Source organism: Lactuca virosa, chromosome 5 (assembly GCF_052849685.1).
Source record: "Lactuca virosa cultivar CGN04683 chromosome 5, Lactuca_virosa_CGN04683_v6, whole genome shotgun sequence".
Taxonomy (NCBI): domain Eukaryota; kingdom Viridiplantae; phylum Streptophyta; class Magnoliopsida; order Asterales; family Asteraceae; genus Lactuca; species Lactuca virosa.
In genome coordinates, this window is record NC_136430.1 from 351,416,657 (window position 1) to 351,428,046 (window position 11,390).

Here is an 11,390-nt window from a genome sequence, read left to right on the forward strand (position 1 = left end):
CATCTGATTTTTTTAAATTAATTCAAATTTAATTCTATTATAATTTCTAATAGTAACCGATTTTATTCTGTTAGAATGACAGTGAGTCAAACATAAACCAGTAAAGATATTTTCGATTTTATTCTTCCAGAATATGGTTTATTCAATATATTTTTTTATAATTAACATGCTTAAAGATTTATACAACATATTATTAAGAATAACATTTTCTAAGGAATATAGATTTTATTCTTTAAGAATCACTAATTACATTAATTCGTAAAGAATAAGACTAGATAATTATTACATTTATTCTGAAAAAATATGACTAATAATAGTTTAAGCATTACATTTATTTTTAGAGACTAAAACTAGGAATGGTTAAAAAAGAAAAAAAAAACATCAAAATCTAACAAAAATACTAATCAATTCTGAAAGAATATTATTGTTAATAAACATTTTATACATTTTGGCAGAATACATTTTGCTAGAATACTCTCGTTTTTCCTTCTTTTCCACATCAATGACAGCCTCTTCAAAACCTAAATCCACAAAGAAAACATAATTCAGTTTCAAAGATTAAAAAATTCAGTGTATTCTAAGAGAACAAAAACTATAAATTCTGATAGAATGTAGTAGACATTATTAATTCATTTTGTTAAATTGATGCTGATGAAATCATATTCTGTTAGAATAAGTGACGTTCAAAATTCTTGACATTAATTTATGGTTAGTATTTTGTAACTTTACATGCATTCTTAAAATTATCAAAATTGAGAACCAAATTGTTTGTAAATGAAGGTCGGTTGTAATAAAGGTCGATCCCACGTGTGTTATCAATACCACAAATTTATAATTTCTATTTAAAACTTTTAATTCAAAATTTCAATGATAAAGGTCGGTGGTAATAAAGAAGATTTGGTGAACTTAGAATATTGAGAAGTATAATTTCATACCATTCCACTATACATGTTGCACATATTCAAGGCTGATCCCACATGTGTTATCAATTACTCATCAATGTGGAGTTTCCACCCACATCTTTTCTACTAGGCATTTCGTCAAACGCCTTTAGGGCACACCCAAATCATCATGCTTTATACAATATCACTAATGAAATGAACTAAATCCACCCCACATCAAAAGGATTTAAAAATAAAGACACCTTGTACACCATTACCAAATTACATATCAAAATTTTGCTAAATGTGATATAAAAATATGATTACCTGTGATTAGAAGTATAGAGGAAATCTGCATGATGTTTTGCAACTAAAAGATATATAAGAAAATGTTTACTTGTACAGAATAGTGGCAATTAAAAAATAGGAAGTAATTACCGTGTGTTTAGCATTCAAATCAGATTTCAAATAGGAAGTAATTACCTGTACAAGAAGCAAAAGCATGGAAATGATTATACCAGTTGAACATAATCGAATTTCATCAATAAAACTGTAGAAAAACCCACAAATATCAAGAACTTAATATTTATATCCAACATCAAATTACGAAATTGAGTAAACCTAAATTAATCAATTGTTTATAATAATGAAAAAAGAGACTTTCGACCACCTACGCAATCATCAAATACTTTCATTGGTTTCAAGATATTTTCATAATATTAGTTTTTTTAGTGTAGTGAACTAGAGAAATGTTTACCTGAGTCGGCAACGATGATTATGGTCGTTGGTACTCCTTCTTCTGTATGCATTAGTGGCGTAGAACAAACCCCCTCGATGAACAGACGCACACCAGTGAAGGGGTTGGGGTGGGAGCACAGTCGCGCGTGAGGATTTCTGGTGGCGGCGGCCGATTCAATCTCGGAAACAACATCCTCCATTGTCGTACCCTCATCGCTCACAGCAGCGACCATTGTTAGGGTTTATAAAAATAGTACATATTTCATTTAATGATTTTCCAAACATACAAGATTTATTTTTGGTTTATAAAAGTAAAATGACCAAGCTAGCCTTATTCTTACATTTAATAACTAAATTATTGCTAAATTCTCATTGGTCCATACATACATACAATAGTTATAGGAAACATTTGAACCTAGCTCTCTCTCTCTCTCTATATATATATATATATATATATATATATATATATATATATATATATATATATATATATATATATATATATATATATATATATATATATATATATAAGGGCACTATTTATATATAAGGGCTGAGCCATTTACTAAATTCGATACGTGACTTGTTAGAATGTAAAGCAAGGCTCAGGGGTCATCATAGGCTGGCAAATATTCATGAGGGTATAATGTTGGTATTACTTTGGGTGATTTTGAGATAACGGAATTCTAAAGCCCACGCTTCAAATTCAAATACAAAACCACATGCGACGCTGGTTTACGAGGCACAATCGTTATCGCTTCTTTGGATCAATGCAAGGAAAAGAAAAGGGCAGCTGCTAAGATGGTGTGAATTGAGTTGTGATCCGATTTTAGAATGTTACGAATTTTTAGTATTTATTTTAACAAAAAACTCTTAATCCAAAATCTTAGTTTTTTTTTTTTTTTTTTTTTTTGAGCTTTTAACTTGTATGTAGTTTTATAATTTTTAAAAACGAATCTCCCAATTAGTTTTGTCAAATACGTGTAAACTGCCATATTTGCCTGCATTGTCAAACGGATTGGGTGGTCTGAACAAGCCTCTACGGTTTACGCTTGCTAAATTGTCAAACATGCACATGCTTAGAACTAGTTACTTCATAGATAAGACAAAGGTATTCTTGATCATGTTTGAAAATGTCCTCACTGAAAATACACAAGTGGACATAAAAATGTCAACTTGCTGGAAATGTCTTCGTTGACCATGGCTATATATCTAGAAGACCCTACTTTATTCCTCATATCCAATAGAATATATAATACATTCGTCATGAACTCATTAAAAATATATAAAGGTGAAATCATGCTTACGAGTATGATTGTGCCACAAGTCACGAGTGTCTCCTATAACATTTAATGCAATGCAAGCTTCAAGGAATTTCTTGCACCTTCGTTTTCCACAAAACCGTGTGATATTTGATGGACTTTTGGTGACAAAAAGTTCATTATAAATCATATGGCCATCATCACAGAATAAAATAAATAAGAATCCAAATAAAAAGAATAAAGAAGAATCACACTAAGATGCTTAAAACCCTTTTTTGTCTTGCTTTCTTGTCGTCATGTTTTCTTCTACAAGCTAAGATAATCGATGGAACCTCGATTGGTGCCATTTTTGACCAAACGTCAAGGCCTGGAAAAGAAGCGAAAGTGGCAATTGAGATAGCGATTCAAGATTTCAACATCAAAACCAATCAGACTTCGGTTTTATATCTTCAAAACTCACGAAACAAGCCTGGTCAAGCAGCCATTGCAGGTGAAATATTCTATTCAAAACTACACTTTTTCTTCTTAAAAAGTTGGCAATTTCATATTAAAGAAGTTGGATTTGGTTGTTTAAAATCGTACCCATATGCTAACATGCCAGGATATGATGTGGGAATGCAGCGAAACAGCTTATTGATGAACACAAAGTGAAAGCGATTTTGGGAGGTCATACATGGGAAGAAGCTTCTGCCATAGCCGAGGTTATCAGCGACTGTAATCACGATTTCCCGGTGTTTCTCTCCCTCGCTGGAACAGCTCCACCACAGGTCCCACATCAATGGCCATTTTTTGTTCAAGCCGTTCCTACAGAATCCACTCAGATGAAAGCGGTTGCTGCTGTTCTACAGTCATTGGGGATGCGAAAAGTGACTCTCATATACGAAACCTTGCCTCTAGCCTCCTCATCGGCATCGATCATCTCTCATCTCTCTCAGGCATTTCGTCAAACAGGTTCCGAGCTAATTCATATCTTACCACTCGCATCTGGTTCATCTTTCTTAGATGAAGAGCTTGACGTGCTCAAGAGACAACAACGTAAAGTCTTTGTGATTCATACGTCTATGGAACTTGGGATTCGTCTCTTTCAGACAGCCAAGAAGATGGAGATGACAGGAGATGGGTATCTATGGATCGCGACTAATGGAATCACGGATCTTTTTCATTCCATTAACTCCACCATGATTACTTCACTAAAAGGTATGGTCGGAGTCAAAAGCTACTTCGCTGAAAACACGCCGGAGTTTCAAGATTTCAGAAAAAAGTTCCGTCACAAGTTCCGTTCCGATTACCCAGAAGAAGAAAAGGACGAACCTGGAATCTTTGCCGTGCAAGGATATAACGCCGTGGAATTACTTGAAAAAAACTCACCTGAGAAAATCGGTCACTGGAGGTCAATTCCGGCGACTACAGTAGAGATTGTTAACGTCATAGGAAAGGGTTATCACTCTGTGTACTGGACCGAAGGATCAGGGTTTTCAGAGACGATTGAAGAGGATATCAATGGCGCAACTACTTACACTCATTCTATCGATAATGTTGGACAAGCTCTATGGCCGGGTCAACCATGGTATGCTAACAGTCGTCGCCGGAATCTTGCAGAAAGTTCAGAGAATCGGATCAGGGTTGGTGTTCCTGGTCGATCTCTATTTAACCAATTCGTGAAAGTGGATGTTAATACGGGTGATATCACTGGATTCGTAGTCTCTGTGTTTGAGGAAGTGATGAGAAAGATGAATCAGCCATTTGATTATATTCCATTCTATGGCTCTTATGATCAATTGATCCAACAAATACCTAACAAGGTTAGCAAGAACACACACAAAAACAAATAATTATGCCAGAAAAAAAAAAAAAAAAAACCAACATGTTATTGATTTTTTTTTTCTTGAATTTATACAGAATTATGATGCAATAGCCGGTGATGTAACGATTCTGTCAGATAGACACGAGTTTGTTGACTTCACACAACCCTACACCGAATCCGGTTTGGAGATGATTGTACCAGTTAGATCAAGATTATCAAACCAGGCATGGTTATTCCTAAAGCCTTTCACACCAACAATGTGGTGGCTAATAGCAGGAATCACCCTTTACAATGGCTTCATCATTTGGTTGATAGAGAAGAACCATGTTAAAGATCTCCGCGGCTCTGTTATAAACCAAGTCGGAGTCATCCTTTGGCTTTCATTCAGCACTCTCTTCACTTTGCGCGGTAACACTCCAACATCCACTTATTTGTTATTTGATATCTGTTATCTGTTATTTGTTATCTGTTATCTGTTATCTGACACATAGTCATTACTTTAGGTGACAAGCTACATAGCAATTTATCAAGAATGGCGGCTGTGGTTTGGCTTTTCGTGGCGCTGATCATCACACAGAGCTACACGGCTAGCTTAGCCAGCATGCTCACGGCTGAACGGCTGGAACCAACAATATCCAGTGTTGAGATGCTGAGAAACATGAATGCAACCGTGGGATACTGCAATGGGTCCTTTGTAGATAGATATCTGACGGAGGTTCTAGGTTTTCCAAACGTCAAAACCAACAGCTATAACTCAACCCATCAATATGCGGAGGCACTAAATAGCGGCGAAATTGCGGCCATCTTTCTTGAAGTTCCAGCAACCAAAGTCTTCCTAGCTCAGTACTGTAGGAGCTTTATTAGAACCGGAGAGACATTCAAAGTTGGAGGTTTCGGATTCGTAAGTTCCCCTCTTTCAAATTTATAATATCTTTTGTTAGATATGTAGAGTCTTTGATTTTCTTTTCAAAAGAGCCCTTGAGAATGTGTTCGGGTCATATGTCGTAGCTCTGATATCATGTTAGATATGTGGAGTGTTTGATTTTCTCTAAAAGAGTGCTTACATAATATTATTAATATATTTGTAGGCATTTCCCAAGGAGTATGATCGACTTTCGGAAGCAAACGAGGCATTAATGAACGTAGCAGAGAGTGGGAGACTTAAAGAACTTGAGGAAGTCCATATTATATCCGAGAAGTGTATTGATGAAGACTCTGCACCTAATGAAGAAGACAGTCTTAGTGCTCGCAGTTTTTGGGTACTATTTGTCTTAACTGTTGGGGTGTCCACGGTTGCTCTTGTGATTTACATCATCATCAGAATTAAAGAAGTTAAAAAATCTGATGAAGAAAACAAAAGTTTTTTGGAACTTATATCAACATTTATGAAGGATTTGAAACGTCAAATGAAACGATCATCGAGCATAGTTGTTAATGTGGAAAGTGCTAGACATGCTTCACACGGTGATCGATCGGCTCAAGATGACATAGATGATTTACAAGAAACAGACGATGACAGTATATTTTATGAGGTTAGGATCTAGTTGCAGATATGATCATAGCTAGGTTCATTGTTGATTCTTGGTATAAAAAAAAAAACTTCAAAACTTTGTTATTTTCCTTGCTTGTATAGCAATTTCTGTATATGGTATTCTATAAACGTAAATCTATGTACATTTTAGATCTGCAATAGCATTTAAATAATGGAGTCACTTGCTTGCTGACTAGTATGATATAACTTGTCTTTCTTTCTTTTTCTGCCGGTGTCAGTGGCGAATCTAGAACCAAAAACCATGCGGTTTCTTATATAATAACTAGGCGAATCCCCGCGCGTTGCGCGAGAATAGAATTATATAGTTAAAATAATAACTTTTACCAAATTATTATTTAATACTTCTACTTTGAAACAAAATGTTAGTAGTAAAGCAAACATATAGTTAACATATTAGTTTTATTAAACATTATAGTTTAATTTTTAAGTCATTCTGATATATACAATTATTTGATAATTTTATAAACCGTTTAAAATTGTGTAATTATATATCAAATGAATGATAATATACCGGGTAACAAAACGTGTGAACAAAAATATGAACTGCAACTTTTAGTAACATAAAAATAGAAAAACATCTATTATAACATTTGTATTAAAAAAGATATATATACATGAATAATAAAAAATATGAAAAATAAACACTATAACTTTTAATAACATAAAAACACTAAAACATTTATTATAACATTTATATTAACTCTTCATATTTAAATCACAAATCTCTTCAAATACATTAATGTTTTTAATGAGCAAAACTTTACAACCTTATAAAAGAAAGGAAAATAAAAAGTTATTAGTGATTACTAATTAATAATCATAAGTTAAAAACTCTTGAGTTGTAACTAATAAATATACATAAATTAGAAATCTCTTGAGTTGTAGTGTGAGTTTCAAAGGAATGCGGTACTTGGAAATGTATATTTATTATTATTATTATTATTATTATTATTATTATTATTATATTCGTCTAAATAATTGATTTTGATGCAACATTTTAATCCCTTCAATTATTAAACATAAAGATATTTAATTATAAATTTATAACATACATAGGTGCATATACATGTTAAAAAAATCACATATAATATATATATTTTCGTAAATATCATATGTAATTCTTGTCGTAGTAATATGGATAAATTACTTTCATATGAAGAACATATCACGATAAGTCTATCATAATTACATATCAAATGTTCAAAATTATGTTATCTTTTAAATAGTCTTTTAAATATGTTGTGTAGGATAATCCAACAAAAAAATAATAGAAAATAAACATAATCAAAATAGAAAAACTATAATCAAATAAATAAGATCATTTGGTGGTTGAATATATAAATAAAGATGTTACATAAACATACATTTAAATCAAAAGAAAAAACTAACATTCGTCAACTTTGCTCAAACAAAAAAACCTATATCCATTTTATGAATCTTCTTTCTTCATTTAACACCATTCAACCATAGAAACTTGATGACAATTCTTCACTGACCTGCAATCAAAATATTTTTCTTGAAAAAGAAGAATCAGAAAGATATTCCAAGCAAGACATTGATGTTTGGAGAGTTACATTCAAGATTGAGTAATACCCACAAATCACATATAAAGATTAAATGAGAAACTCAATATAAAGAAATAATAGAAAAGCTTCATTTGTTTTGGTTGAAAGAAAAAATCATATTACAGTTACCATCGATGCGCCATAACCCATTTCTTCAGATCATCATATTTGGATCGTAAATGCTTCAACTATATGACAACTTTTGAATCACAATATCTTCAAATCCTTCTTACATGTAAAATTTTATATAACACAAAAGACACAAAAGATTGACCTTTTTATAGTAAACTTTTCACTAAATCCTAATTAAACATAATATAGGTTATAAAACTTTTGAGTGTTAAATCATAATTAAGAAACCTTTTGAGTTGCATTACTTAAAAAATGGGGTTTCAAATGAATGTGGTTTGAGGAAGTTAAAAAAGGGGGTTTCAAATGCATGAGATTCAAGAAAAAATGCTAGCTTTATAAGTATGTATGAAACTGAAATAGGTAGGTCTTTTAGTAAAAATAGGTAGGTTTTTTTTAGCAAAAATAACATTTTTTTCTATATATATTTGTTGTATTAAAAAAAAGATAGGACCTAGGACCTACCTTGTATAAGCGTAGCTACGCCCCTGGCTAGTGTTTGGTATGCAATAATCGAAGAGGAAATTAAATGGAACTTTAGCACAAAATGGAAAAAAAATCATGTTTGGTTGCTACCAAGGAATGTAATTAAACATTCAATGATTCCTTACGGAATGTGATTCCTTCTTATAGGCTGATTTTCATTCTATGGAAAATGTGTTTTTCTCTTTCCAAATATATATATATATATATATATATATATATATATATATATATATATATATATATATATATATAATAGTTTTTTCCGAAATTAGTTTCTAGAGACGATTAGTTCGTTTGCCCAAATAGTTAACTACATCTAAACAATTATCAATAAGAGTCATGATAACATAAACAAAATCAATAGAAATTAAAATTTAAAATTTGGGATTCTTTACAAATGTATATGAAGACATGACTGATTGTGTATTATTAATTGTGCAACACTTCTTTATACACCACATTTGCTGTATAGACTTCACTACCGTTGAATTGTTCGTCATGGATCACTAATACTTTTGTATTGGCATGTGATATCCTTCTGGATAATGTCACATAAAGTTGGCCATGCGAGAAAACCGATTCTGGAAGATAAATTCCTACATTTGGAATTGTTTGCTCCTGAACATTAATGATTGTCATCGCGAAACATAATCAAATTGGAAATTGTTTTATCTTCGGCTTGAAAAAAAACATGTCCTCTTTAGATGGACATAGAGGAATCCTTGGCAAAAATACCCTCTTTCCATCATGTTGACCAATAGTTCATCAATGACATTGTGTTGAAAACTTTTACAAATCAATCGTGTGTCGTTACACAATCCATTTGATGGGTCAAGATTTCGTAGCAGTTTTATCGGTCATCCAACTTTCAGTCGTAGGCAATGAGGGGGTAAAGCACTAACACCGAGCATGTTCAAGAATTCCACAGGATAGAAGTTATTTATATCGTTTACGACTTCATCAAAACTATAGTAAATTATATCTTCTCCGTGGAATCGGCCGATCAAATAATCATTAATCTCATCGATGTGAATAGATTTTGTAATTCTTCATGAATATCGGAGAATGCCAACTTTTTCTTTTGCGGTCATACAACAAAAGCTGGAGAATTAAAATTGAAATCGTTTTGCTCCATAATGAACACATGCATTTTCGACTTCTAATACATTATGTTCCATAAGGATACCATCTAAACAAAAGTATATCGATCCTCTTGGAGCATGTCATCTCGTATAATTTTTCCTCTGTTTTGTTCCTTCCGTCGTTCATAATAATTTTTATTATGAATTTTCCTCATCTAGTTAACTCTTACAACATCATTAGCAGTTCCTTCGTTGATATTCATTTGATTTGCAACAACATTCGGCATAATTGTGGTAGATCGGCTACTTCCTTCACCATTAGCTATTCTTCTCCATTTGTCTTCCTTTTTCCTTGGATAATATTGTTTATTGTAGTTTTTTCAATATTCTGCTACGTATATGATTTGACGAAATATGCAAAAATTAGTTTTTAGAATCATGCGCTTATGAAATGTCCTAAGTTTTAAGAAACATAACCTACATAACAATAAAAAAGTTAATGTATATATAGATTAAAGAATCATACCACATTGTACCGCTTCCTTTCATGTTTCATCTTGTGTCCTCATTGAACCTATTAATCATACTAAATTGTTCTAATCAGATAGTTCAGTGACTTTTATGCTTACAAAGAACTAAACTAAAATAAAACTTCATCTTAGACTTTAATCTATTTATCATCATTGGTTATCATATATATATATATATATATATATATATATATATATATATATATATATATATATATCTATTTTATAACAAAAGTTGATGGTTTTAATTTTTTTATCATTATAAATGTAGGCGCAAACATGTACTTTTTGGATTAATATCTAGTTGTTAATGTTGACGTTATTTAGACTTTTGGACTTAAAATTAATCGATTAACTTTTCATCACCCAAACCGGTAGAGTGATCATATATGGTTTTGGTTTATTATATTGTTCATTCATTAGTTTTGGTTTGGATACTACAAATAAATTACTTAGGACCTTATGTTATTCTTTTATTTTAAAAAAAACAAAAAAAAATCACAAAGATGACATTAATTAATAAATCAAGTCGAGTACAACATACTTAAAAACTGAATACATATATAAAACGTCCACCCAAAAAAAGTCTCACCGAATCAAGTCAAGCACAACATACTTAAATACTAATACATATATGAAACATCCACTACAAAAAGTCTCACATTAATAACTCAATCGACTACACCCTATGACTTTAATATAAAAACTTGTCAATAAATATAACATTCACCACCAAACGTCTCAAGATATTAAAAATGTTACGATGCATAATCATAATGTTATCCGCTTTTGGCATTTCCGGTTCGAACTCAATGTTTGTTAATTCAATTGAAATCGTCACTGAAAATAAAATAATATCATTATTATATTGCATCCAATATATATAGCTATGATAGCCTACTTTAAAGCATTGACATAAAAAGTACAAAATATGAATAAAATCATAACCCAAATAAGATACTGCAAAAGAAATTACAGATTTGTAAGTTAGGTGCTAAGATATGGGAGTTGTTGAGTATGTGTGTTGAAGAGAAATAAAGAAGTGGAGGGGTGATAGGGGCAATGAAGAGGACACTTTGGAAGGAACGATAAAGGAACAATGAAGAGGACTCGATGGAGGGGTTGGTTTCATATATTAGTTATTTTTTATAGCCTTTTGACTTCTTTTAGAGTTTTCATATCCATGTTTCCATCTTCAGCTTCCAAAACGATGAACGATGGTGTTTCATAAATTGTCATCTCTATTGACTTCTTTTTTTTTTAATTTTTAGTCTCAAGATTTCCATCTTGGGCTTCCAGGGTCCCATCTATTGCAATGTTGTAAAAAAGATAAATGAAAATAAGATTTCACCTGTTTTAGT

General features: G+C 31.8%; 1 protein-coding gene across 2 annotated transcripts; it reads left to right on the forward strand.

Moving 5' to 3' along the window:
* Nucleotides 1–3,001: 3,001 nt before the first annotated feature.
* LOC145116928 (glutamate receptor 2.8-like) lies at nt 3,002–6,351 on the forward strand. 2 transcript variants are annotated; one of them, XM_079053224.1, is made up of 5 exons: nt 3,002–3,371; nt 3,503–4,683; nt 4,781–5,093; nt 5,189–5,586; nt 5,774–6,351. In XM_079053224.1, the coding sequence occupies exons 1-5, from the start codon at nt 3,140–3,142 to the stop codon at nt 6,227–6,229; spliced, it is 2,580 nt and encodes an 859-aa protein (XP_078909350.1). In that variant the 5' UTR covers nt 3,002–3,139; the 3' UTR covers nt 6,230–6,351. The 2 variants fall into 2 exon arrangements, with proteins under 2 accessions (XP_078909350.1, XP_078909351.1); XM_079053225.1 differs by having other exon boundaries at nt 3,243–3,371; nt 3,483–4,683.
* Nucleotides 6,352–11,390: the final 5,039 nt, after the last annotated feature.